This window comes from Leiobunum rupestre, chromosome 2 (assembly GCF_980474605.1).
Source record: "Leiobunum rupestre chromosome 2, qqLeiRupe1.1.hap1, whole genome shotgun sequence".
Lineage (NCBI taxonomy): Eukaryota > Metazoa > Arthropoda > Arachnida > Opiliones > Sclerosomatidae > Leiobunum > Leiobunum rupestre.
This window is the reverse complement of record NC_143385.1, coordinates 74,886,242-74,913,066: the sequence shown is the minus strand read 5'-3', so window position 1 is coordinate 74,913,066 and position 26,825 is coordinate 74,886,242. Positions and strand designations below refer to the sequence as shown.

Below are 26,825 nucleotides of genomic sequence, written 5' to 3'. Positions count from 1 at the left end.
TATTTTAATTTTGTTTTAATATCGCAACCGGAAATGACTATTTACATGTGAAAAATAGCAATCCTAGCTAAAAACGTCTGCTGGTTCCGAATTTGGTATCTATTTTTCTGTATCTGCTCAAGTTTTCAATGTAGACGCTCGATTGGGGGGTTGCACTCAACGTTATATTTACCAGGAGGTCCACCTTGAAATTTAATGAAACTTAAAACTTAACATCTCCTTATAGATAGAACAATTTACATTAAATTTGGTTTTGGAGAAACATTTATTTCTATCAAAACTATTTTTTTGAAATTTTCGATTTTTCAACATTGCATTGAACTCTTTTCCAGTAGCTCCGTAGGGGGTAGACGTTATCGTTCTATTTAAAAAAAGCGTAAACTCGGAATTTAATCATATTTTAAGCTATGCATCGACTGAGAGATAGAAAAGCCTCCCTGAAATTTCATGTTAGAGAAATTATTATTTCTACCGTAACGGAATTTTTAAAATTTTATATTTTTTCACTTTTTCATAAGACTTAATATTAAGAGTTCATTATTGAAATGGAAATAAACATTTAATTTACAAAAAGGGTTGGTTACAAAATATTTATAAACCTATCTAAATTGTAATGTTTGTAAGACTGCCAAAAATTAACGTTTTCTAAAATAAGGGTTGCAAAATTTACAAATGTAGAAGTCTTATACCGAATGAAGTTCAATAATCCCACTAGCCGCTGCTATACACGTTCGTGCGCGATACAGCATATTTTAAAATGAACTATACGGACCGTAGGCGGAGTTACAGGTCGAAACGCTGGAATAATTCACGGGGGGGGGGGGGAGGAGGCGGTCCTATTTTTTGCGTCCTCGCAGCAGTGTTAATCGCGTCGAAACACGTAATTTTTGAATAAGATTGCAGTATTATTTGATGTTATTAAAGCGGAGGAGCATACCGGGGGCCCCAACGGCTGGAATTGGAGAAACGCTAAATATAATTTCGACATATTGATTCTCCTTGAGTATAAATAAATACATTCTTGATAGAACTTTATCAATGAGTAAAGTCTGAAAAACGTACATATTTTATTTTATTCGAAAGAGGTTAAGACTTTTTGGGTCGGCTTTTGGTCATGGACCTAAAATCGACTTTTCAACCAAAGACCAACCCCTGTGTGCTACAGGGGAAGGAGCAAACGGAGGAAATTTTCATTTGCCTCGGCCATGGAATTGAACCAGTTGCAAAAGTCCAATTAGGGCTCGGAGTTCAGATAGGAAATTTTTCGTTCAATTCTTTTATATCCATATCCGAAAATAAAAGCTTATTGGTTGCATATTAGATCGTATAATTGTCGCTAATAATATCCATAGTTAAACAGTTAATCTAAATTTTTATGATTATATGAACTTTCGGTGGTTAAATTATCTGTTTACCCGAGCTCTTTGTCCAATCTAAGTCGCATAACACCATGGTGAAGTACTTGGTAGAGCGTGGTACGGTATGGATTAAAGCTATTGTGGTCAAGGATACTCCAGACATAATACGTGAATAGATCTTTATGTAACTTAAAAAACCCCAAAGGGTAAATATGCGATGGGCTTTAGTCTTACCATGACAACCGAAAACGTTTTTGTCAACTAAAATATTATATTTATCTATGTAAATTAACATGGCAAAATCGAAGATTCTAAGCCCCCCCCCCCCCTAATGAAATTATCAAAATTTCAAGGATTTTGTTTAAACAAGGGTGGTTAAATTTTGGGTAAATATCTCATTTTGGGTAAATATCTCATTTTGGGTAAATAGCCCATTTTGGGTAAATGTCCAATTTTGGGTAAATGTCCAATTTTGGGCAATTGTCTAATTTTGGGTAAATGTCCGATTTTGAATAAATGTCCGATTTTGGGTAAATGTCCGATTTTGGGCAATTGTCTAATTTTGGGTAAATTTCCGATTTTGGGTAAATGTCCGATTTAGGGGTAAATGTCCGATTTTGGGTAAATTTCTAATTTTGGGTAAATGTATAAATTTGGGTAAATGTCCAATTTTGGGTAATTATTTAAATTTGAGTACTAATTTGGGTAAGTAGGTAAATTTGTGTTACTATTTTGATTCAGGTAAGTATGTAAATTTGTGTAAATATTTTAATTCAGTTAAGTGTGCAAATTTTGGTAAATATTTTAATACAGGTAAATATTTTAATTCGGGTAAATATTTTAATTCAGGTAAATACTTGAATTTAGGTAAGAATTTAAAATTGGGTATTTAAAAATATCAGAATCTGGGTAAATATCATAATTCGGGTAATTTCTTAATTTTGGTAAACCAATAAATTTTGGGTAATTCCACGACAAACCGACCAAATGTTTTGGAATTTCCCACCCTACCTTTTTAAATTTGGATAAAAATTAGTCTTAGGGTTATTCTGGTCGATAAAGCTGAATTTTACCAAAAATTCAGATATTTACCCGAATTCAGACATTTACCCGAATTCAGACATTTACCCAAATTTAGACATTTACCCAAATTTAGACATTTACCCAAATTTAGACATTTACCAAAATTTAGACATTTACCAAAAATTTAGACATTTACCCAAATTTAGACATTTACCCAAATTTAGACATTTACCCAAATTTAGACATTTACCCAAATTTAGACATTTACCCAAATTTAGACATTTACCCAAATTTAGACATTTACCCAAATTTAGACATTTACCCAAATTTAGACATTTACCCAAATATAGACATTTACCCAAATATAGACATTTACCCAAATTTAGACATTTACCAAATATAGACATTTACCAAATATAGACATCTACTCAAAATTAGACATTCACTCAAATTTAGACATTTACCCTTTATGCATGGTTTTTGTCTAATTTCTTCTGATATAATTTCATTTTAAAATACGTGTTACTTATTAGCTGATTTTATTAAATCATAGTTTTTTAAAATGATTTTTTTTTATTTTACTAGCAATCTGTAGCTTTGACTTATTATTTTAAACGCTTTCTTTTTCGTTTTGTGGAAACTTATAGATTTGTTTAATTACAAAACCTTTGTTCGCTTCTTAATTGCATTTTACAAATTAACTCTTAAACCCAAAATGTTTGATCACAAAACTCATAAACTTAAAAACAATAAATTTTTTGGTTTTAAATAGTTTAGTTTTAGTTGTTAGTCACAAAGGCCCCGACGAAAAAGCATACCGGCATACCGGGCATACCATTAGCCAAGATAGAAGCGAAATTGGCCAACAATTTTCCAAGCTTGTACAAATCGGCCTAGTTCGCTCTTATCTTATCTATTGGTATGCCCATGCTTTACAGCACTAGCATACCATTAGCCAAGATGAGAGCGACCTTGGCCAGAAATGTTTCCAGCTTATACAAATCGGCCTTGTTCATTCTTATCTTAGCTATTGGTATACCCATGCTTTACAGCACGGGCATACCATTAGCCAAGATAGGAGCGAACTTCACCAGCTTACACGAATCGTTTCAACTTCATTATAAGCTTAAGAATTTTTGTGATATCTCACACAGTGATCCTTCGAAGCTCTTCATTAATCACCTCTTAAAAATATCACTTAACTAATTTAATAGCCACAACACTAACTGAATTACCGAAAATTAAACCTAAATTAATCGTAATGGTTGTGAAAATGCAGATCTCACTCAACAGCTGTGACGTTTTTCTATCAGTCAGTTAAAAAACATTACATTTTATTAATGAATTGGCAATCTCAAACGTATTATACAATATTTACCCGATAATCAGTACTCTTAAATTACATTTAACCAATCAACTTTCCGTTAAATGAGTTTTCGTACAATAAGTAATTGGTTTTCTAGAAAGTTTTAAACCTAGAGTTTGTGAACTAATAGAATTTTATGGGCTTATTAGCTCATGCAAATTAGATTAAATTGGTACATAGGTTGTTTTTAGAGCGACAAAAAATATTATAAAAGTCCTGGAGCCGAGGACGCTTGCGTTCGTCGCCATCTTGGAAAATGGTCGCCGTTAGTAAATAGCTTATAAATCGAAAACTACTTATCCAAAATTCGAAAAAAAGGTGTCATTATGATTCTACGTGTAATAGCTATCATATCAATTTTTAATGACGTTGTTATTGTTAAAAGGTCAAAGATCATTGATAAAATAAAGTAATACCACCGCCAAAATTTCCGTAAAACTTCCATTTTAGAGTATGTTACTAAAAACAAAAACAAATTAAAATCCTATAAGGTAGCCCTTATGTTTATTAATAGTATACATTTTAATTCATTTAAATCGATGAAGTATTTATTTAAATATTATATAATAAGTGGAACCCCCACCTCAATAGTGAAAGATAAATGGACGGTTTGAGGAACATTTTCGCATAATATAGGTAGTTTAAAACGTGAAATAATTATATATTTAAGTCTCCGAGCTTAGGACGCCGTCATCTTGGAAAATGGCAGTCATCATGCGTTTATTAAAAATACCTCACGAATTAAACATAACATTTATATTTTTAAGTATTACGCGACGGGTTTAATATTTGCGTAGAATTGTTTCCAGTATCGGACACCATGGCGCTACTAGCGGTGCTGCCGTAAAAACCCAAGTTCGCTATTTTAATTGGAGTCCAATTGTTTATTCGTCCAAGTCTAACAAACGCGAGGCTGACTCCATTTATAACTATGGACCCAAGTAACCTCCCGACAATCTACACAACTCTAACACACGGCATCACGGAAGTACAACACCATAACCAGTCACATTGCATTGTAACTTTTAATTTACCGTCTTACATGAAAGCTGTAGAAATGAGCTTAGCTGCTGAAAAGGATAGTCATCTGAGGAAAGTTGTGCCACGACTAGGGGGATTTCATTTACTGATGTCGTTTATGGGAGCCGTTAAAAAGATTATTGCCGGAAGTGGCCTTCACGACATTTGGTGCATGGTGTATGCTAAATCATCTGTTGATCGAATGCTTTAAGGCCACGCCTACGCAAGGGCTTTAAGAGCACATTCCCTCACTTAACTCACCCTTACAACTTTGCTTTGGAAAAAGATATAGAAGAAATTAAAGTTTTATTTAGGAATGTCCAAGAAAACAAGACGAGCTTAGAAGATAGAGTAAATTCCGAATCTCTTCAATCTACGCAGTTTCAACTGGCCAAAGTAATATCACAATTGAAAAAGAGAAATAAAACAGCTATGCTTTGGCTTCAGTACTACGATCAGGTATCTTTGATGAGGCAGTTTGTACGAGCAGAACGTATAGGTGACTGGAAGCTTCATTTAAACTGTGTTCGCGAAATGCTTCGTTACTTTCATGCGGCCGCACATATACCTTATGCAAAAGCAACCCAAATATACTGGCAACAAATGGAAAATCTCCCGAAAATACTGTTGAAAGAAGATTTCGAAAAGGTTGTTCAAAAAGGGTTCTTCATTGATCGCCGGTCTGAGCGTTTCTGGTCTGGAGTTTGGACGGATATGACTATTGATTAAACTTTAATGAGACCTATGATGATTTGAGGTGGGCTAACTCATGGGAGATGAACCGATGATAGCAGTCTATCGACTTGGATTAATGCAATGCCGACTTGTATTTTAATCAGTGAAGCCATTGAGGAATTTACTGGCGTAATAAGTGTTTCGTCGGATCAGCACGTTGAGCTTCGAAATAGCCGTCACGCTCTAGATAGAGACGACCGAATTAAAATAACTTCATGGTTACGAGAACATCATCCATTTCGAATACAGAATATAGTCGTAATTTCTTTGACAACGGGTTTGGGATGAGATGACTTTGTAAATTGCTTTAAGGCCCAACCAATTGGTATGGATTCGATGAAAGCTATAGAAGGGAAACATTTCGCTGATTTGAAAATAAAAAGAACCGATAAAGTGAAAACATTAGCCACTGTGGTTAATGGTGTTAAAATTAGGGGCGAAGAAATTGTTGTAAACTCTCAGCAGCTTTTCAATAGAATAACTTGCGTAATGGGTTCGTGGGAAGAACTGCGAGATTACATGGCGTATGACCTTTAGCACTTCGACCCCCTTCGCTGTTCGATGACTTTTCCATGAGAAAAGGCAATTAAGCTACATTTGCTAAAGCAATAATGGAATCAAAACCACTCGAAGACTATAACATTTCACTAGAAGAAACCTATTACGTAGTGGATGGTGGATACTTTTTACATAAAGTGGTATGGCATAATCCATCATCTTACAAAAACGTTGTTAATGTGTATGTTTCCTGTTTCATGAACCACTATGGCTGAAATGTTACTGTTGTGTTCGATGGCTATAATACTCAGACATCTACAAAAGCAGTAGAACACTTCCGAAGGTCTAATAAGAACAAATCTTTAGCTGAAGCCTTTTTGTGTTGTTGAAATAATTTTGAGTCTCGTTCTATTTAAGTCGATATAATTATCCTTGAATTTGATTATAAGATTTGTTTAGCAATTAACCTTTTCAGCTATCCTCGATTTACGTTGTGGCCAATACCATAAGCTCATTATTCACGTGCCGGAAGTGGGAAATCTTTTCGTTACAAAATCATCAATCAGAAAGCTCGCTGAAATCAAATATAAGTGGAAAAGTCTAGAGGAAAGTGAAAGATTTTAGGCGTTCAAACGCTTAATATGTCCATAAAGAAATACGGGAAATAAACTGATCTACACTAGTCATATTCTATCTTGGGTTATTGAATAAGAAACACTTTCGACCTGTAGTTCCATTACGCCTCGTTTCACTTATTCTAGAGTCAAGTATTGATTTATATCTGTCGCCATTGTACGGTGCCATCCTACGATCAGAAAAGACACTACTTTCTTTTATTAATTAATTGAACACGTAATTTTTGCCTTTATGTGTAAGTTAGATATTATTTGAATTAAATAATACTTACCATATAATTGATAGGGAATCGGGAATATTTTAATCTTGGCAAACAAATGGTTGAATATAAATTTTAAAGAAGCGATATTAAAATTTAAAACGAGAAAATCGCGATAATTGGTTTGTGTTCGTATCAGAATGGTCTGTGGCTTTCGTGAAGCTGATTTTTCTTATCCTTCATAATTTCGCTACAAATGTCCAGACATGGGTAAAATCGCTAATGATATTTAGATATTTAGGGAGTGGACTGAGAAAGGTGTGGGGAAATAACTCGCACAAATTCACTTCGAGTTTTGGCTATATCTGCAAATGTCTCTATGCCACGAATGTGCTCAAATATTTCGACTAAACTGGTCTTGCATTGTATCTCGTTCAGTTTTGTTTTCTTGGCTCTTCAAACACTTCCAAAGAACTTTTCTCTGAGATAACAGTCTATTTTTTACCAACCAATTATGAAATTTAACAATTGCCTAATCCACCCCGAGAGTGACTCTGTCTTAGCTTCGATTATTAGGCGAAATGTAAAACCAGAATTACGGGTACATTTAATTTCATATCATTAAACAAATTTGGTTGCCTCTCTAAAGGAAAATCGAAAAACTAGTAATGTAGAGAAACCAACGAGTGTAGCCAGTTATTTCCCTAAAAATAACGCGAAGTCAAAAAATAGAGGAAGCGTTTATTATCGTTCCTCCACGAATCGTCCATTTTCTCGAACCAACGGACAAGGTAGACCACCAATAATTAATGCCTCTTCAAGGCTTTATAAATCTAGCAATAGAGACTTGGCACTCCGTAGCTTTGGTAATATTTTTCTACCCACGATAAAAACTGTTAAAAAAAACTGTGACGTAGTACTGCCAAGTCTTTATACCTCTGATTGCAAGCCTTTGACCACGAATAGTATGAACTCGTCAGCGCTTGGATTTTGAACCTCCCGCGGAAATTTTCCATCACCCCGAAACTAAGGTCAAAGAAATCGCTGCTATAACTGCAATGGTACGGGACATTTCACACGAGATTGCCCTTCTCCGTCAGGGAAACGGAAACGTGAGTCGCGCTTCTGGAGGAGAGGCAGGAGCTGCCGGTTCCCGAAACGAAAACTAGAAGTAATTAAACGTTTGTCTAATGCCCACCTGTAGCAATCAAAATAAAATATCCCCATGGCGTCTTTGATACTAGGCTTGACTCAGGAGCGTATGCTTCGTTTATGAGTCTGGGTCAGTATCGAGGAATCCATGGAAAAGGGGAACGAGATATTGTTCAACCAGAGGGACAAGTCGAGTGTATCGTATTAGGTGACGGATGTTACACCTTTACGAAAGGCTCCGAGAATTTTTTTTTAGGAAATAGAAAATTTAATCAGGAATTTCTAATCGTCCCTTCACTATTATTTAGTGCTTCAATTTTATGATCTTTTGAGGTATATCTGATATCCGACACAGATATCTGGTTACACGAATTGTAAACAGTTAGGTTTAATTTCGATATATTTACAGTTATTACATCTGATCTGATCCGGTAACTTTTAATTACCCGCTAGCGAAAACTGATAGCTTTTTTAGTTTATATCTGTGACATTAAAAATATATCTGAACAGATAACTCCAGTTTTATAGAAATTAATATTATACTTATAATCCTTATAATACCGGACACTTGGATCCCGTTCTAGCCTAGCCTTTAAGAATAGAACGATTCAAAATAAAACGTACTAATCGTTACATATTTATTGAACCAATAATACATTAAATATATTTTTTTCAATTTTTGTCAACCATGGTCCACCAGTCTTTAAGCCACATGGCCGCGCATATAGCTTCTGGCTTTAAAGAGCAACGTTTTGTTGAAACCAAATCCACTCCTTTAGAGAATATTCTTTCTGGAGGAACGGAAGAACCAGGAATAGAAAAAAAATCCCGCGCCATTCTGGCTACAGTCTTGTACTCCGTTTCATGAACCTTCAAGTAGATAATCAATCGGGTAAATTTGAAAACAAATACCAAAGTTGACGAGCTTCTATTTACCTTCCACCATTGAAGTATATTAGTGTGAGGTGGAACAACGTCGGTTTTTAAATATTGAAGCAATTTTAGGAGGGTCACTTTTTTATGGCTTTACGAGATCGACACCCGATGCACTGACTTTGGTATATTTCACTTTGATACCTCAAAATGAAATATTATCAAGTATTGGTTTCTCTCGCGAGCTTTCAAGTTGAAAATATACCTGATGTGAAGCAGGAACCCTTCTTCCCAATGTTGAAACGTCTTCGTAGTTTCCGTCGACGCCCAACCCCCAACAAATGTACAGTTTATCCGATTGTTTTTTTAGTAAATGTGTGCGCGTGTTACCAGTACTCTTATGGGCCTTTTGATCCTGGGCGTACTTTCCTCTGTTAAAAATGGAAGGTATTAATCTAAACTTAAAGACAATATAAAATAACTCGCGTTTGCGCAAATATTACTTTTTATGGTTTTAAAATAAGTGGGTGGGAAAATTCCAAACTTACTTATCACAATAACTGCATTTGGCAAAGTCTTTAATTTTACCATCGCTTAGAAGTACGCGTTCCAACCTGAAATGTTTCCCGACTTTGCTTATATAGCATCGTTCAGGCGGTTGATGAACTTGAATCAATGACCCCTTATAAAAACTTTCTTAAGAATTCTGAAGAAAATTTTTAAGTAATTTATACAGAATTTCTTAAGATAAACTTTAAAGGTTTCTTAAGAAATTTGGCCCTTTTTTCTAAAATAAACCGTTAATATTCTTAACGTTTTCTTGAGCCATCCTAAGATATTGCATACACTTTCCCTATCTATTCCTTACATTTTACGTAGATATTCTTCAGGGTTTCTTAGGCCACCCTTAAGAATTTATTTAAATTTCCCTTACATTATTTTTAAAATACCATTAGTTTTCTTTAGCAAATCCAAAGATGTTCCCTAAAATTTCCTAATATATTCCCTACATTCCTTAAAGGTTTTCTTTAGCAAATTCAAAGATGTTCCCTAAAATTTCCCGATCTAGTCCCTACATTTTCCCTAGATTTTTTAAAGGTTTTTTTAAGTCACCCCTAAGAAATTGCCTTAATATTCCTTACCAATTCCCACAGATTTCCTTAAAAGTGCCTTATATTCCTAACATTTACCTTAACTATTAACGACAATTCCCCTAGATATTCTCAAAAATCCTTTATTAATTTTTTCAGTTTTCTCTTTCAAAACTCTTTTAATTTTTTCAACTTAACTTAATTTACAAAATAAAATTATTTAATTTCATTGCATTCTATGGTTTGTTCGATATCTTGAATTCTTCCTCTTTTTGTTCTTTTCCCTTCAGCTTTGTCATTAATTTCTTTAATTTTATCTCCTATGGTTTGTTTTATTGCCAATTTTGGAACGTCTGGAAACTTTCTTGTTACAAAGCCTGAAAGTTTTAAAAATATAGTTAGTCAAATGCTGTAATATTGAACCATAAAAACATAACCTATTTGATCGACTATAGAGGGCTGTTTACAAATACATAACTAAAAAGGCCAGGGCCGGATTGTTTTATTTTTTATTAAATGTTACAATGATATTGGAATTTAGGGAATCTAAGTATTTAAAGGATAGTAATTATTGTTTTGCAACTTTTAGTTATCGTTCAAGCAGTTTTGATATCTTACATTGAACGGCCTTGACTCTTCTTGGATCCAATTGCTTTTTAGCCGGAATATTTCGATATGTATTTGATTGTTTCCCAGTCAGTGAAGTGTTAACAATTTCTATTTCAGAAAAAACCTTTAACAGTAAATTTCTTGCGAAAAAACGCCCGTTGCCATTAGATGCAAATTCTGTCTGACTTTTTGACAAGTACTCCGTCTCCAATGTTTATCTAAATTAAAATAGTAAATATAAAACTGATAAATTACATAGATTTAACATATTTTTGTAGTTCAATAAGAGCTTTAATTATCAACAAATTAAAAAATATTTACTTTAATTTAATTCGAAAATAATAACTTAATCCTCTTTAGCACAAAAGAAAGTCTTCATTATTTTTTTAAGATTTTAGTTTTTAAATTTTTAAATTAGAGACAATTAATTTTAAGGGTATGACACTGAAGTAGCCAGAAATAGGAAGGTACGACGTAGAACAAGCGGTTATAGTTCCATATTATAATTAAAAAAAATTAATTAAATTTTCTGATTATCTTTGTCCTGCTGTTTTTATCTCCAGAAATGAGTTTAATTATTTTTTTTCATTTCATTATAAGATCCTAAACATGATGGTTGATAATGAATATTTAAAACTTTAATTTCAAAAAATTAAAAAAAAATTACTATGACAGTTTCCTTTGAAATATATTGTAGCACAGTATATTAAAGTTTATAGATTTTTTTTCAAATTAGCAAAAATATAACAGGGATAAGTAGGAAATTTATAAAATTAGAAACTAAGTGAACTTACCGAAAGCTAACAAAGTAGCTGGCGAAGATTCATCTCTCCACTTTACGTCCGTTACGATATTGATGAATTTCTTAAAATCCTCAGCATGAGCAATTTCCGACGCAAGGTCACTATTTGTTATACACCTCACCGAATTATTATCATATGTTTCGCTACCATCAGCCCACTTTATAAGCAAGGGGGGCCAGTTCGCGGTTCTAAAATCTCAGGAAATTTTCACTCTCTCGTCGTCCGCGTTTGTGACGTCATCATGAGACTCCCATCCCGTCCCGTGTCTCTCTCTAAGCGCTTAACCGCTGCAAATGTGTTGGTTATTTTCGAGTTTTTTTACAAAAATTGAAAGTGTGCAATTTGTTTTATTGATATAAAAAATCTTTTTTAAACCAGAATTTATTGGACAAATTAATTTTCTATTAAACCGAACATTACAATTAGAATTTTACATATAACAAATACAAGTGTTATCCAAAAAAATTAAAAACGAAATATCAGAAATAGCTCAATACATTTAATAATATCTTAACTAGTTAACTTTTACCCTTATATAAAACCCATACCCATTGTTTCAAACATACAAAAATGACTTTCTATAAAATATCACAAATATCTTTTTCAATTTTGCAATGTCAATTTTAAAATTAATATCTTCACTAGTTAACTTTTACCCTTTTATAAAACAATATAATTGTTCCAAATATACAAAAATGACTTTCTAAGTTTCTATATAACATCACAAATATCTTTTACAACTTAATGCCAAAAATGTCAATTTTAAAATTAATATTACATCGAAACGTTGTATTTTTGAGATTCAACTATTTCTCTATTAAAAACGCCAATATCATTCAATAATGTCAAAGTTGAAATCTAGTCAACAATTTGATACAAAATATCACCATTATTTTTTCAACTTTAAAATAAAAAGCTAACCTGGATATAAAATAAAATAAAATAACGTAACCTGGATATGTTTTTTAAAACTTAAATTTTTTAATTAATTTGGCTGGTAAAGCTTTTTTTTAAATTATTGTCAATGAATTTAAAAATAACTGAGATCAGTTTCCTCTACAAATTATATAGAACGAAATAACTGAGGAAAGACTAGCTAGTGATGTTCGGATATGTTATGGCCTCTTATCAAGGAGCAAAAAAATAATAATAATAATAATAATATCCGGTATACACTTCCTTACTCTTTATGTCATTGTGTGTAAAGCTGCTAAGTACATTTTAGGATAATTATAATGAAATTGCCGAATATTCCTGTGAAATGTTAGGTCACAATTTTTGTCATTTTTTGTGCTTTTTCCTACTATTATCTTCCGATTCTCTTTCGAGAAATCCCCGTCAGTTCTGATCGTAGACAGCGGCAGCGATCGGAAAATATTTCTGTGGGGGCACAGGCCATAATAATTTCATCCAAAAATTCATATACTTAAAACTTAAGCACGAAAATGTACAGCTCTAAATTTTTATTACTATACATATTTTTTTAAGCGTTTGTTTTAATATCTCATCCGTCAATGAATACATTGATAATATCGTAATTAATTTCACGGTTATATCATCGTAACGCTACTCGCATCTGCAATCTCAAAATAACTTCTGTAAAAAGACTGAATTCGGACCCAAATAAAGGCAGTAAGATAATAAATATTTCCCTAGTTGCTATTTTTCCTCAATTTTATTTCTGTGGGGGCTCAGCCCTCGTTGGTTTTTCCCTGTGGGGGCTCGAGCCCCAGAGCCCCCACGGGATCGCCCTCACTAAGTCTTCCAAATTAAAATGTTCTGAGCAAATACGCGATTTTTCTGGATTAAATTTGTCTAACCTTCTACAACGCACAACCCGCACCTCCTGTAGCTCAGGATCTTTGGGGAATTAATGATATGTTATATTTTTGGTTTCTTCAGATTGTTTGGTGGATTTTAAACAATTTTTGCACACTGCAACCGCACATCTTGTACCAGTCATCTTATTAGCTTTTGGAAACCATATAAAAGAATAAATATTGATATAAAAAATGAAAAACCCTATGGAAAAACCTAAATAAAAACGGCATAGTCTTAAGTCATAATGGCATGTATTTTTAAAATGTAAATATATTTACATCTAACTTTGGTTAAAAACAATCCAAAATAAATAAAATAGTAAAATTTAATATTTAAATAACAATAAAGTTGAAAAAAATGTACTTAATACAATTCATAAATTATGACATAATTTAGGCAAAAGCGACGGCCATCTGGCACCAAATCTATCTTCCTGAAGGCTCTGGGAAAAAACTAAAGAAATTCTCCAAGTCTCATGATGACGTCAATCGAACAGCCAATGAACGCGCTCAAAACTGCCCATAGGAAATGCTGCCAAACCAGCCAACCTATATTAGCGTAAATTAATTTCTAGGAACCTTGCTTTATAAGCATGTGTAGTCCTTGAATTGACTTAGCCATATTGCAGATACTAATTAAATTCTAATTTCCTCGACACTCGCACGCGGACCAATTTTACGACACTACTAATGGCCGAACCTCACGAACTTGAAACGATAGCAATATAAAGAACTATATTTTTGTCTTTATTCTATTATACTGCTTGAGGTCGTTTCGAAAGGGGGTTTCCCAAAAGTGCAAAGTCCACAACTTCGCCTAATAGCAAAATCCACGTAAATGTTAGCCGAGCATTTTGAAAAATATGAATTTAAATATTTGAAAAGGCAGTGCATATTAAAGGCACGTGCGTTTTCAAAAATATATATCTACGCGAATATTTGTGATTCTGGACTGCGCGTTTTCACAATTTGTATCAGAATTCCTAATAAAATTAGATAACACTTTAAAGTAAAAACAAATTAATAAAAGTTACGTGGCTTTTGCTTCCAGCCAAAGGAATTTCCAACGATGGAAAAATTCATTTCCGTTCCTTGTTTGTACCTTTTCGAGTTTGGGGTCGTGCTTACCGGTATATCGAGGGGGAAAAGAAATCTTTTCCCCCTCGATATACCGGGAGCCGGACATCTCGTCGCTGGACAACTCGTCGCTGGACGAGTGATTGGCGGACTTTTCGTCGCATAGGACAATTCGTACCCGGACCACTGGTCACCGGACAAGTAGTCGCTTGGAAATTATGCATAGGCGGACAACTTGTCGCGGGACACATTTTTTATTTATAGATTTTTTTTATTAAAAATACTACGTAATTCAAATTTTGTAGATAACAAATTACAAATTGTAAGTTGTCGCTATTTTTTCTAAAAACCGCCCCCTGTTTTGTTTGTCACATTCGATTACATAATTTTATATTCTTTCATCAAGTTTTACGTATTTAGCCTTTTTTGATGGCTGGGTAATTCTATATTCTCCCTGCGTCAATTTAAACTCAGTGAGGGCTTGTTCCTTATGTATGGCATCCAAAAAAGACCAAAGGCTTGGTTTACAGCAAGCGATGATCAACTGTAAAAAATATATAGTAAAATATTTGCCCTAGCTTGGATTCCTTCAACAGTTACTACATCTCCACTGTGAGTATGTTCACCAACGTTTTTGACAACTACACCGTCCACAGTATGAATTCGCGCTTTACAAATTCATCTCTCCCGGCATACCCAAAAACACTTTCCACTGATCATATCCCGTTTATTTAATGTATAAGTATAACCACGCTGCGAGCAGTTTTCAAGTAAACTATCCCGGTTGATACCCATTTTCGATAACAAATTTAAAATTTGGTCACCTTTTATATATCCTACAATGTTGTAACTGTTTTTTTTTAGTATTTTGAAGAAAAAATTTTAATTACGTAGTATTTTTAATAAAAAAAACATCGATATCTACAAAATTTGAATTACGTAGTATTTTTAATAAAAAAAATCTATAAATAAAAAATGTGTCCCGCGACAAGTTGTCCGCCTACGCATAATTTCCAAGCGACTACTTGTCCGGCGACCAGTGGTCCGGGTACGAATTGTCCTATGCGACGAAAAGTCCGCCGACCACTCGTCCAGCGACGAGTTGTCCAGCGAAGAGATGTCCTAGATCCGATATACTACTACCTATTAAACTACTGCATGAATTAAAAGCACTATTTATAAGATACCCCGATTGTTTTGAACCTAAAGAAGGTCGAACGAATTTAATATATCACGAAATAAACACTGGTGAAGTAACCCCGATAACTTAACGAATCGGGTATCCATATCACGTTTCGACGTGATCAAGAAATTTCCACCTCAAAAAATGTTAAACTATTGCAACGATTTTTAGGCCTTACAGGTTGGCACTCAAGGTTCATTCCCAAATATTATATTCTAGCGGAACCACTTCATTCGATTTGTATGGGGCGCGGAACAACAACGATCCTTTGAGCTTCTGAAGCGGGCATTGTACAATGCCGGAGCGCTGTCCACGTACAAGTCGACCGAAGCTTGTATCCTGACTACGCATGCTAGTGACTTGGGACTCGGTTGTATGCTGTCTCAGAAGCAAAATTGAGTTGCAGTTCAGCTAGCATACGCTAGTCGATTGTTTAGTATCGCTGAGAAAAAGGATACGACTTTGGAGAAAGAGTTTATCTATTTTATGGGCCGTTAAAAAAATTCGACCATTTTTAGAAAATCAATCGTTCACTGTACTCACTGCTCACAAGAGTTTACAGCGGTTGTTTAACGTAAATGATCCTAACGCTCGATTAGTTAGATGGGCCATGTATTTACAATCTTTTAAGTTTATATAGTGTATAAAAAGGGCGTTGAAAACGTCGTAGCAGACGCTCATTCGCGAGCCCCTACTTCGTTAGCCGCTATGGAATTAAGAGACTCAACCATTGAACAATTTCAACGAGCAGTTTTACCCACGGCCCCTCATTAAATGTACAATACATTTTCGATAGACGATGTAAAAAACGGATGAGATAATAAGCGAATTAGTAGATAATACCATTATAAAAAGGGATACAAAAAGCTAAACCCTAAACGAATTTGAAGAAAATTTATAAACTACATAGCTCGTACAAAAAAACGCGAAATTAGGACCAAATAGATCTTCGAGTGAGAAAATAAATTATAAATTAATAAAATAGCCAGAATTTCCAACGGTAGACCGGTTTCGTCCTAGTTGGAACTTATCAGTACCGTGCGGGAAATCTGGCTTGCGACTATTAAACCGAAAAGAGAGTCTAAGCCTAAACGTTAAAAATTTCAAAACGAGTTGCATAGCAACGGAAAGCCGAATAGGGGGAGAGTGGTGGAGAATAGTAAATACGAAATGTAACGTTAAAATGAGCCACCTATGGACTGTATTGCAATGGATGAGATAATTAGCGAATTAGTAGATAAGTCAATTATAAAAAGGGATCAAAAAAGCTAAACCCTAAACGAATTTGAAGAAAATTGAAAAACTTACATAGCTCGTACCGATAGGTCTTCGAGCAAACAAAAAGACGGGAAACGATGTAAATCAAGCCCAAGCAAATGATCCTGACTGCATTCAGATTCGTGAATCATTAAGGTTAAAAATTGAGAAATTTACAACTAAATTCGAAATCGATAGCGATATTTTATATCGAAAGGCTTGGGGATATTATCCTCGAAAATTGTATTAACCCTCTTGTTTAAGACAAGATTATATTAGATTGTTGCATGACCACCCTACTTCAGCCCATAGAGGTAAAGACAAAACTATTGCAAAAGTTCGATATCGCTAGTTTTGGCACAGTTTACAATCCGACCTTAAGAAATACGTCCAGTGTTGTGTGATATGCCAGCAACACAAAGCTCGCAATCGTCGTGCCCCTGGATTAATGAAAAGTACTGACCCTATCGATCCGTTCGATATGGTGGGAGTTGACATAATGGATCCCCTACCACTAAGTTGGAAACAGAACATATTTCTAATAGGCTTCATTGATTATTTTACGAAGTACGTTGAATTAATTCCAGTTCGATGAATAACGGCTGACGTATGTTGCATAAAATTACGTGATTTTATTTTACGTTGTAGATCTCCAAAAAAATATTTTTAGTGACCAAGGGAAACAGTTTGTTTTGTCCCCTTGGGAAAACACTTTCCGTCTTTTACGAGTCCGAACTAAGCACACTACGATATATCATCCACAATCCAACCTAAAGGGAACGCATAAACAGAGTGATAGGCGAAATGGTGTCTATGTACGCGGGGAATGATCACTGACAGTGGGACCAGCAATTGCCGTTCCTACAAGATGAATTCCGCTCCACGAAAGTACTGCAGACGTTCTCCATTTTACCTAAACTGTGGGCGGGAACCTAGACTCTCTTGGCATGTGGATGATTCAGACGAAGTACCGATAGTAGACGAAAGCTATCTTTCCTTTCAACAACTTCGCGAGGATATAGAAAGATCTAAAGAATATTTGGTTAAGGCGCAAGAGCACCAACGAAAATTTTACAACAAAACATTGGAATAACATATGGGTGGGAACAGTTAGTACGCGTTTATGAGAGAGATGAGATTGCGAACAAAAATGGCCAACTGAGGGAAGCACGCTATCTAGTGCGTGACTTACACGTTTAATGTGGCGCAGCGAGAAGATTTACTCAGCGAGATATATGGTTTGGCACATATACACATTATGTTCAAAAATGGGTGCATCAGATCTACATGTAAACCAGTGAATGGTCCATCATCAGAGGTCAATTGTGGAAGTTTTAAATTATTTTGAAGACTAACTATGATATATATATTAACTTATAATCCCAATATGTAATTAAATTGTTCAAAACAGAAAACACTAATCTCGTGGGATCGTTTAAGTGTCATGTTACCTGAACAAAAGGGATTAGTGGCAGATTTCTTTGATATTTGCCCAGAATAAATGGGAGTGCCATTAAGAGTTTTTTCTCACAAGTAAAATATGCAACTATAAAATGCGTATTTTGTTAATACAATATAAAATGCTTAACATGACAAATTTTGTTAATACACTATAAAAGGCATAACATGACGTTTTTTGTAAATAATCTATAAAATTGATCAACATAACACATTTTGGTAAAAACCTTAATTTTTTTTAGCATTTGACAATTACCTGAAATCCCGCGATAAATAATAGCAACGCACATAAGTAATAATAATTTGCTTTCCCAATAGTATACACATTTCTCGGGATGTTAGCTTAAATTTAAATAGATTTCCATAAGGAAAATGCCTTCCAGTTTTTCGGGTCATTTTAAAATCTTTGATTCATTTACTTCTGGTGAGAACCATATTCACTTTGAAACTCAAAGCATCCTTTATCTTTGTTCTGTTTGTATATCTTGCTTCCTTTATAGACCGTTTAAAACTCATATTAAAAGAAAAGTGTGATATTGCGTGATATCCAGAAGGGAGGGGTAAAATCGTTTTTATGAGGCAAAGACATGTTTTATAACTTTCGACAAGGCTTTCCGGCTTAGATTAAATTGTATGATAACGGGCTCAGCCTACAGCGTATGTAACTCACAGTTTTTCAATATTTTATCCGGCTGCTTATTAAAACAATTAACACGTTGAATATTTAAATAAAAGAAGCGTTTATTCGTTGCAGTGTTCTTCAAGAGGTCATTTTCTGAAGCCTTCAATGTTTATAAGGAATCAACAATTTATATTGTGAATTGTCAGAGATATTTGGCATTTTATTATTTATTTATACTATTAATAAATCACTTGGGCATAATTTAAAAAATTACGTAGGGAGTATTATTCGTCCTTGTTATAGTTATAAATTATAATATTTTCTTCTTTAGACATAAATTTACAAGTAACAATAGTGTTACGGATAGTTGAATTAAGATTTATCAAGTCCGCAAAGTAAAAACGTTGAACTGTCGTTAATGAAATATCTTATCGTTTGGGTTCTAATCAACGAAAATGGATTCAGCAAGTGGACAATGTCTTTTTATCTGTATTTCCGATAACAAAATGATTCTGGGAAATTCATTAAAGGTGCATTCTAGAATAAGCCTTTGCAATAGTAAGCGATCATTACCCGAAGGACTACTTTCAATGGTAAATTAAATATATTTTTTAAATTTATTATAAATATATCATGACTAAATTGCATTAATAATACTTTTAGCAAATGTAACTCTAAGTTATAGATGATGAAAAATGTAGGTAATCTTTAATGAGTATTTATTATTTAATCCTCACCATAAGCCTAACCAAATTTTGGACGAGTCACACGGTATTCTCAGATTTGGTTGATAGATTTAAGAAGTAGTTTAAAAAAACTGCTACTGTAAAACTATAAAAACAAGATATTAGTATTAATAATAATATTAATAATATTTATTATATTAATTTAATCTGTTAATTGTCGTTAAAACATTTATGTGATAATATCGAGGTGATTATTAGCTATTGTTTATGAAGCTTAAATGGGATAATGAGAAAGCTTCCCCATTTTCATAATGTACAGTTTCTGTTGAAATGTTCCTTAGAAATGTTCTATAGACATTCTATAGAATAAATTATATAATGTTTTTTTTGGTGTTTTTAAATTTGCTTATAGAAATATATTAATCAGCACTCTATAAACATTGTTCAAGATTTCAGTAAAATTCGATGAAAATCATTCCGAAAACGAATTAGTGTTACGTCTTATATAAGCAGCTGCATCCTAATACCTAGGCAGCGACTTTAAAGGCTTTAGAAGTCGCTCAATGACTTAGGCCGAGGGTGGTGCCTTGGGTATTAGCCTAGCTGATGAATAGTGGCATCAAATTTCCTTACTTTTACCTATTCTAAATTAACGATTATTATGAAATAACAATAAAATTCGATACCCATAAAAACGTGCCGTATTTTCTCATGTAAAACAGTCCACTAAAATGCTTTTCATTTTTAAGGCTTTCATGTTATTTAAATTTGTTTCTGAAATTGATGTGTCAGAGTTCTTAATGGCGGCTTTCGTCGAAATAGGCCTTTTTGAATTATCTATCTATATATTCTTAGCACTTCCAAGAACAGTGAAATATTTTATTATCAGCGCAAGTTTATCTCGTGTAAGACTTACGCCGATAATTCGGATTCAAACCGGCAACAGGCATAAAGAATACTTAAAATATATATATTACTTAGACTTTTGTTTAAATGTAAACATATTTCTTCTTTGTAATTATTCAAATAAATTCAGGCAAAATTTTATTCATCTTGGCTGTATTAACCCCATAGGACGAAAAAAAATGGTTTTCTTAATACATGTACCTCATGTATTTCGATCGAAATCAATTATTAGCCTAAATAAGGTTATCAACCTTTTTCGTTCGATCAAAGTGAAGTATTACGAACAGTCGACGGAACTTGAAGATATTAATTGCTCCGATATCAGAGGAATTTAAAAAAATATATAAAATGGTCAAATCACGTAATAATCTAGAGCTCGGGAAAACGGATTTTACCGGCAAAATTTCAATTAATCCTAAAATATTCGATTAACTGCGTATTTATGGATAATATTCACGACTATTATACGATTTAATATGCAACAAATAAGATAAATAAACGGAAAATTTTCTATCCGAATACCGAGCCCTATTATAACGAATGTAAAACATTTCAACTTCCTTCAGACGGCCAAGGGTGGAAGAAACGATAAAACCTACGAAAAACGCTGTAAATTGAGATTAGATTAAGTAGGGTTAACACATTCTGCCATTGGTCATTAGGTGGGGTAGCGGAATTGTTAACGCTTTCGAAAAGAAGCTGGTTTCGATCCAAGCTTGTGGCGTTGAGTTTGCATGTTCTCTAGCTACTGGTTAAAGATGACTTTAGTTTATCCTTATCATAAAAACATGTTAAGGCTAACAGTAATAGTAAGTTTAGGAAGCTGTTGGCTCGTGTTGCACGAAGGGCCTGCCATCAGCCTCCTTTGTAATATAACCCTGCCGCCTAAAGTGGTGCCTTGGCCAAAATCAACTTTATCGAGAGTAAACATGAATGACGAAACAGGAAATTATATTTCTTAAACTTTAATCTGTAGCACATAATTTATATTTGATTGTTTGCAAGCGATTGTTTATATTCATTTCGTTTTATATTTTTTTTGTATAATTTTTTAATAACCCTACCATTTGGGCCCCTCTTAACGAGTACGGCTTTTCATTTAGGCTAAGACGTTTAGTTTAATGGGCGACTTGCGACTAAATCTTTTATTTGTTATACACTTTCAGCTTTGCAGTCAACAACCTTTTCAGTAAAAAAATCTTCTTGATTGCTTTGGAATGAATAGCGAACAAGAAGAACCTCGAAGTGAAGTAGCTAAAGTTTCAAATGGAGGCGCAATGTCAGTAACACAAATAGCACCGGCATCGATTACTACCACCACAGCGACGAACACAATACAAATGTTTTCGAATGAAAAGGTTTCTGGTGCGAAAGTGACCATTGACAACTTAAATAACACATCTTCAGAGCAGCTCATTCAATCCACATTAAGCAGTCTTCGAAATGAAACCAATTTAGTTGATCATGGAGGCAATTTTACATTAAACCTGCACATAGACCATTTCAATGGTGGCGCTCTGTATCTGAATCAAAGTCATGCATGGCGAAATGTTGAAGAGATTCGTTATGAATCCAAAGAGCTTCTAGGACAATTCGTGCAAGGAACTCTTCGCTCTCGAAATCTAACTGTTCCTGTTGAGGTTCAGCAATTATTAGATCAAGATTATATTCCAAGGTTTTTATAAGCACAATATCAATGTAAAGTCTGATATTAATGTCATATTTCCAATCAGCGATTATAGAAATATCGCACGCTTGGCCTCTGTCCTCCGAAGTCACACGGAAGAGTTTGCTAAGATGCACGGGCGACAACGTGCTCGTGATGCAGCCAATGAATTCATGGTAAAGGAACATCCTTAAACATACGCAGTTGGTCCAAAATGTATTCAACACTGTTTTACAATTTTTAGCAAAATATTGAGAATTTCACGGTTGAAAAGTTAAAGTACTTTTTAACAAAGATTGTCGTCGATGGAAAATATCCCTGGGAAAGAGTCGTTACCCTGTTCACCTTTTGCAGCGACGTAATCATAATAGCCATTGAAAGCAAACTGTTTGAAGTAACAAAAACGTTTATAATGGCGGCGATCCAATTTATTCTAAAGAAAGTGGGAGAGTTTGTCGCTAAACGGGGCGGATGGGTATGTTGCGCCACTAATTGACACCTTTGTGTATCTTCAGTTTTATTTATTTTTTCCATTAACATCACGCACACTCCTAAGAAAGCTAGCATTTGTAAATTTTTCTATTACCAAGCTTACTGAAAATATTGCTTGTAACAGAATCAATAATCTTTGATAACATAAAATATCCCTATCTTTATCTTTTAATAGATTGCCGTATTGGAGTCCATGAATCGAACCCGTTATTTAATGTGTGCTCTGGTGCTGGCTTCAATTGGGATTATAGGCGGTGTGTACGTTTGGAAATACAAATGAGCGTTGCGAAAGTTTAAACTAGAACCTTTTTAAAAAAGATACATTAGTTACAGCTTTATTGTATTGTTTCAGGTTCATAAAGTTTGTTATTGCAGAAATGTAATGTTTATTGAATGTTTTATCAAAGAGTGCCTTTGCCTTCCAACAAATAGGTAAAATAGACCGCAGCCTATCTTTAATTTTCAACGTATTCTTGATATTTTGTACAATCGGGTTCATGATTTCCGAAAGTTTTATTAGGCGTATTTTCAAAACTACAGCTCGGGGAAACGGATACATTGACTGCCAAAATTTCAATTTAACATAAAAAATTCGATTAACTGTTTATATATGGAAACTATTCACGACTAATATGTGATTTAATATGCAACGCTGATCCCTAAAATTTACCAATTTACCCTGTTTCCATGCATGTTTGTTAGCTTCCGGTTTGATGTACGCTACGAACATATAGAACACTCCGCTCGATCTGTGTTCTAAGAATCTAAGCTACACTTGAAGCTATACTACGAGCCAATCAGATAATTATATCCAAAGTTATGTAGAGTTTTACTTCTTTTGGCAGCCATTTGCCAAGATGGCGGATTTTCCCAACATCACAATGACAATTTTCGTAATCTATCTCATTGGTTCTGGGTTGAATTTTTGGGCTAGAATGCCTGTGCTACAAGTTATCTCACGACTTTTAATTCGATTAACTCTGGTAACCGGGTTATACTGCGTAGGGCGGTGGTGACAAGACCTTCATGAAACGCAAGTCAACAGCTCCCTACACTTACAATAACCTTAAACCTCTACAAGTTTATATAGAAAGGAAACTGAAGATTTCGGAAGAAACCTCCTTTAAACAGTCGGGAGTAAACTTAACTATACAGAATCATTGCGTCTCTTCTTTCGCACCAGCGATGCAAGAGAAAACTGATTAGTTCCTTTTTATTACATTTGTACGTTTAACCATCGTACTTGAGGGGCATGGAAATAATTTTAAGTACTTCAAAAAAAATATTCGTTCAATACATTTTATTAACATTGAAGTTTTAACCACGTCCTTTTTCAAAATATCGAGTTAATGTGGCTCCCTGTTTTCTCACTATTCATCCCCTAGCAGAATTGAGCTGAAACCGTTACCTTACATAGATATAGTTATTAAATTATATTTTCTTAGAATGTGCTTTACTCCCGCCTTCTTGAAAAAAGGCACATGTTAATTCAATCTCAAGTGGATTTTTCGCGCCTTTGTCCATAATTTTCGTCCCATAAGTGACCTAAACAAGGTACTTGAAGAACGATCACACAAAACAGAAAACCCAGTTTGAGTTCCCGGGATCCCAGTCATAACCACTCAGACCAAGCGTATCACCAACGGAGGAACTCTCTAGATGTTGGACTTTGCATCTGCACCCAGAGCCGGTAATTATGTAAGAATATGTGTCACATCCTCGAACTGGCACCCGCATTTAATAGTGAGCCGGTACGTGCTTGAAATAGTAGAACAACCCCAATTGACCCATCGTAAAAGGGGTCGGGTGCTGGTATTTCCTTTGCAGAAAAGATCGTGAAGCTTATTTCGGACAGGAGCTCTCCAATGACGTTCGATAACCTCTGTCATCTCAGTGTCGTTATAGTGCGCACCCATTGAGAATAAGTATCCACACTGCCTCTGGATCTGCCGACTCCATAAGTCCTACTCCATAAGTCAGTCTACTGCCTCGATCATTTATACGAATGAACAGGAGCATTCTTTTGCCTACCCGTACAAAAATGGTTCACAGAAATTACACTTAATTCCACCACTGAGTTGAGGTTATCTCAGGTGTTTCTAGGTCATTTTATTGATTTTTTTTGTGTAGAAACTATATTAAAGTTTGTGTGGAAGCTCTATTAAATTTTTTGTAGTCACTATTGAATTTTTGTGTGGAAACCCTAAGTTTTGTGTATACACTTTATGACTTGTCTGCATATGTAAAAACGATATTGGAAGTGATGTAGTAATTCTACAGGAGCTTGCCTTGAAAATATACTGGGAAGTGCATAAATATTATCTTACAGTTTGTGTCGATATTATACTAGAGACTACATAGGCTACGGGGATATCTTTATATGTCGTGATGTACACGTCTAAGTGATCTTTAGAAGTTAAACTAAACAATATTCAAAGACATAAACCCAAAACACTTTACTCAACAAATAAATACATGTTAAGGTTCCGTTGCCTTTTTGCTATTTAGTTTATTCTATTGGCAAGAGATTCTGTTATTATTCGATTCGAGTTTCTTTCTAAATTCGATTCGATATTAAAATTTCCCGAATAGGGGCGATTCACAGATAATAAATAATTGTTTTTTAGATGTTCTGCATAATTATTGAATTTTTCTACTAATGAAAATTTGATATACAGGGTGTCTTAGTTTGATCGGCCCAGGCGTTTTTCACAAAACCATAGTTGCTAGAAATGTAAAATTATAAGGATATACTGTCTCGTGGAGGACGCTTTTCTTTAGGAATTTTCAGAAATTTTTATTTTTTGAACGTTAGGTGGTAGAAGAAAATTTTCAACCAACAAGTTGTAGAGCGTACTCGAAAACCTCTAATGAAATTGGTTTGGTCAAAAACGGACAATTTTTCATTGAAATAATAGGTCATGAAAAAAACAAGTTGGTACTACCCAAAAAGATTTACGTCTCATGAAAAAGAAAGAGAAACCTATCTAATTTGAAATGATTGTATGTTCGTAAAGATAAAAAAGGGACTTTTTTAAAGCCAAATCATTTTAAATATTTTTTTAGAGAATATACAATTTACATAGTAGAATTCCAAAATTCGTGCGTCTTATTTGGGGCAAGAATAATGCAAGAAGTCCACGAAACCGTCTAATTTATGCCAACTAAATAATAATTCGAATATAAAAACATATGCGGACGATAACAAACTGTTTAAAAACATTAATAGCTCTATAGATTGTACATTCTTGCAAAAAGACCTGTCAAGGCCATATAATTCGTCCGGTTAGAGATTAAAATTAAAGAATTAAGTAGCCTACCCAAAGTAATATCCTGGCACCGCCACTGATTTGCGTAAACCCTTTCTATGTAAATTCCCACAGAAAACGTCTGGCAGTGTCAGATCGGGAGACCTTGAAGGCGAAAGAACTGGCCAACAGCAGCTACAACGACCTTCAGAGAGCCAAGGGTCAAATGCATTTTCGACGCATGTAAGTCGGGGTTTCAACTCAAGAGGTCGTAGCAGCAAATTTCAAGGGAGGTGTAATAACTGCCACGTTTGGGGCATCGGGCAGTAGATTGCAGGCATAATAAAAAAATATAATCTAATGGATGAGGTTGTAGCAACTCTCGAGGTAGAGGTGGTAGAAGAGGTGCATTCATAGCATTGGCACTTGTTACAGCCGAGGCCCATCCAGACGATTGTGGACACAGCCGCTACACATCATTTTGCAGTCTTCAAGACTGGTTCTGCACGTATTCTGAATTTTTAACTGAAGCGACAATGGGAGAAGGAAAATCATGTGTTGTTGGGCGTGGATATATATGGATCAAAACGTGGTATTAAAACTTGCGTTCTGTTTGGTATCTCCTTTCTATAATACCATGGTTTAGCCATTTCGGAATTGACAAAAAAGACAATTTACGCAAATAGATTATAAATGATACCTACTCGCTTCACGGTGTTACTAACCCCAGGCACTAAACGTGGAAAGGAAAAATATCACAGATGTGCACTTTGATCGCGTCAGAAATACTACATTTTAAGGAACCAATGACAAACCGGCATTATTTGGTTTTTTTTTTGACGAAACCCGTAAATATCCAAGCTAACAAACGTCCATTTTCGGGTTAGCGAAGTTTTAATATTCATTTTACGTCTAGGGGAATTTAAATTAAATAAACTAAAGTTTTTGTCTATGGGTAAATTTTAAATTATTCTTTAAATAAACAAACCTCTCTGAGGTTTGCCAAAATAATTAAATAATTTAATAAAACACTTAATGTAATTCTAA

The 26,825-nt window shown here is 34.3% G+C and overlaps 1 protein-coding gene across 1 annotated transcript; it reads left to right on the top strand.

Annotated features, from left to right (window-relative positions):
• The first annotated feature begins 19,287 nt into the window (after window positions 1-19,287).
• LOC149959016 (uncharacterized) lies at window positions 19,288-22,908 on the top strand. Its single transcript, XM_090165119.1, has 5 exons — window positions 19,288-19,373; window positions 21,539-22,047; window positions 22,106-22,214; window positions 22,283-22,513; window positions 22,706-22,908. The coding sequence occupies exons 2-5, from the start codon at window positions 21,590-21,592 to the stop codon at window positions 22,808-22,810; spliced, it is 903 nt and encodes a 300-aa protein (XP_090021245.1). The 5' UTR covers window positions 19,288-19,373; window positions 21,539-21,589; the 3' UTR covers window positions 22,811-22,908.
• The last annotated feature ends 3,917 nt before the right edge of the window (window positions 22,909-26,825 follow it).

Excerpts from the sequence above, each read along its gene's own strand:
- LOC149959016 (XM_090165119.1), top strand. The coding sequence starts at position 21,590 with ATGAATAGCGAACAAGAAGAACCTCGAAGTGAAGTAGCTAAAGTTTCA. Across the intron at positions 22,048-22,105 it reads GATCAAGATTATATTCCAAG|CGATTATAGAAATATCGCAC; the intron begins GTTTTTATAAGC and ends ATTTCCAATCAG. Across the intron at positions 22,215-22,282 it reads ATGCAGCCAATGAATTCATG|CAAAATATTGAGAATTTCAC; the intron begins GTAAAGGAACAT and ends TACAATTTTTAG.